Here is a 1,040-nt window from a genome sequence, read left to right on the forward strand (position 1 = left end):
GCGTAGAAACGGAGACGGCGGATCCCATATCGGTGAGCGGGTACGCGCGCTGTCTCGTGCGCGCGTCAGTGTGTTTGGAATGGTGCAGTGTTGGCGGCTGTGTTTAGGAGCTGATGATTTTACTTCATGCTTTACTTAGGAGATCTTTACAGGAGGTTTGATGTGTTTGTTGTCTTTGATTTCCATTGCTCAGTCCTATAACCTTTACCCGAACAGGCGCTCGCTGCCAACATCCCCGGCGGAGGCGTCCCTGGCGAGGACTACCCCATCCTGGCCTCCGTCCCCGACACCGGATTCTCCTGCGAAGCACAGCAGTTCCCGGGCTACTACGCTGACGTTGCCCCGGAGGCCGGCTGCCAAGTCTTCCACATCTGCCAGTTCGACGGCCGCCAGGACGCCTTCCTGTGCCCCAACGGCTCCATCTTCAACCAGCAGTACTTCGTGTGCGACTGGTGGTTCAACGTGGACTGTGCCGCGTCCCTGCAGTTCTTCGGCCTCAACGCTGACATCGGGAAGGTCCCCGAAGACAGCTCGACTGAGCCGTCGGACAGCTACGGCGCGCCTCCGACCGAGCAGCAGTATCAGCAGCCACAGAACCAGTACCAGCAGCCACAAACTCAGCAGAATCAGCCTCCAGCACCTCCTCCGAACCAGCTGTACGGCACGCCAAACCGCCGCGGCTGAACCTATCTAATATAACTGTTTTATATTATTGTCTCTGATGTGAGCTTTTTCAAGTGATACATAAGTTCTGTCTGTGAACTTAATAGAAAGCAGTAGAGTCATGTTTATTTATAAGTAATGCTTGCACTGGAAGCACAGAACATTGCCATATGTATCCTAACTTATATATATATATATATATATTATTTAATCAAAGCGCAATCAATTGGCAAATGCAAATTCATCAAAAATAAAATGTTTTCTAATCACTTTTGCTTTTGACTCCGTACAAGGCCAAAGACGCGTCGAAGAAAATGCCGGTAAACAAGGCTCTGCATTGAATACACAACACTAAAAGCATCCGCTATTACACGCTA

At 50.5% G+C, this 1,040-nt stretch overlaps 1 protein-coding gene across 1 annotated transcript in view; it reads left to right on the plus strand.

The window, feature by feature from the left end:
• Positions 1–932, plus strand: part of LOC113804282 (uncharacterized) — a 9,285-nt gene extending 8,353 nt beyond the window's left edge. The window contains exons 3-4 of the mRNA XM_027355146.2: positions 1–32; positions 217–932. The exon at positions 1–32 is cut by the window's left edge and continues 99 nt beyond it. Of these exons, the coding sequence (XP_027210947.2) occupies positions 1–32; positions 217–684 (500 nt within the window). The 3' untranslated portion in view covers positions 685–932. The remainder of the gene's footprint in view (positions 33–216) is intronic.
• Positions 933–1,040: the final 108 nt, after the last annotated feature.

Source organism: Penaeus vannamei, chromosome 15, assembly GCF_042767895.1.
Source record: "Penaeus vannamei isolate JL-2024 chromosome 15, ASM4276789v1, whole genome shotgun sequence".
Lineage (NCBI taxonomy): Eukaryota > Metazoa > Arthropoda > Malacostraca > Decapoda > Penaeidae > Penaeus > Penaeus vannamei.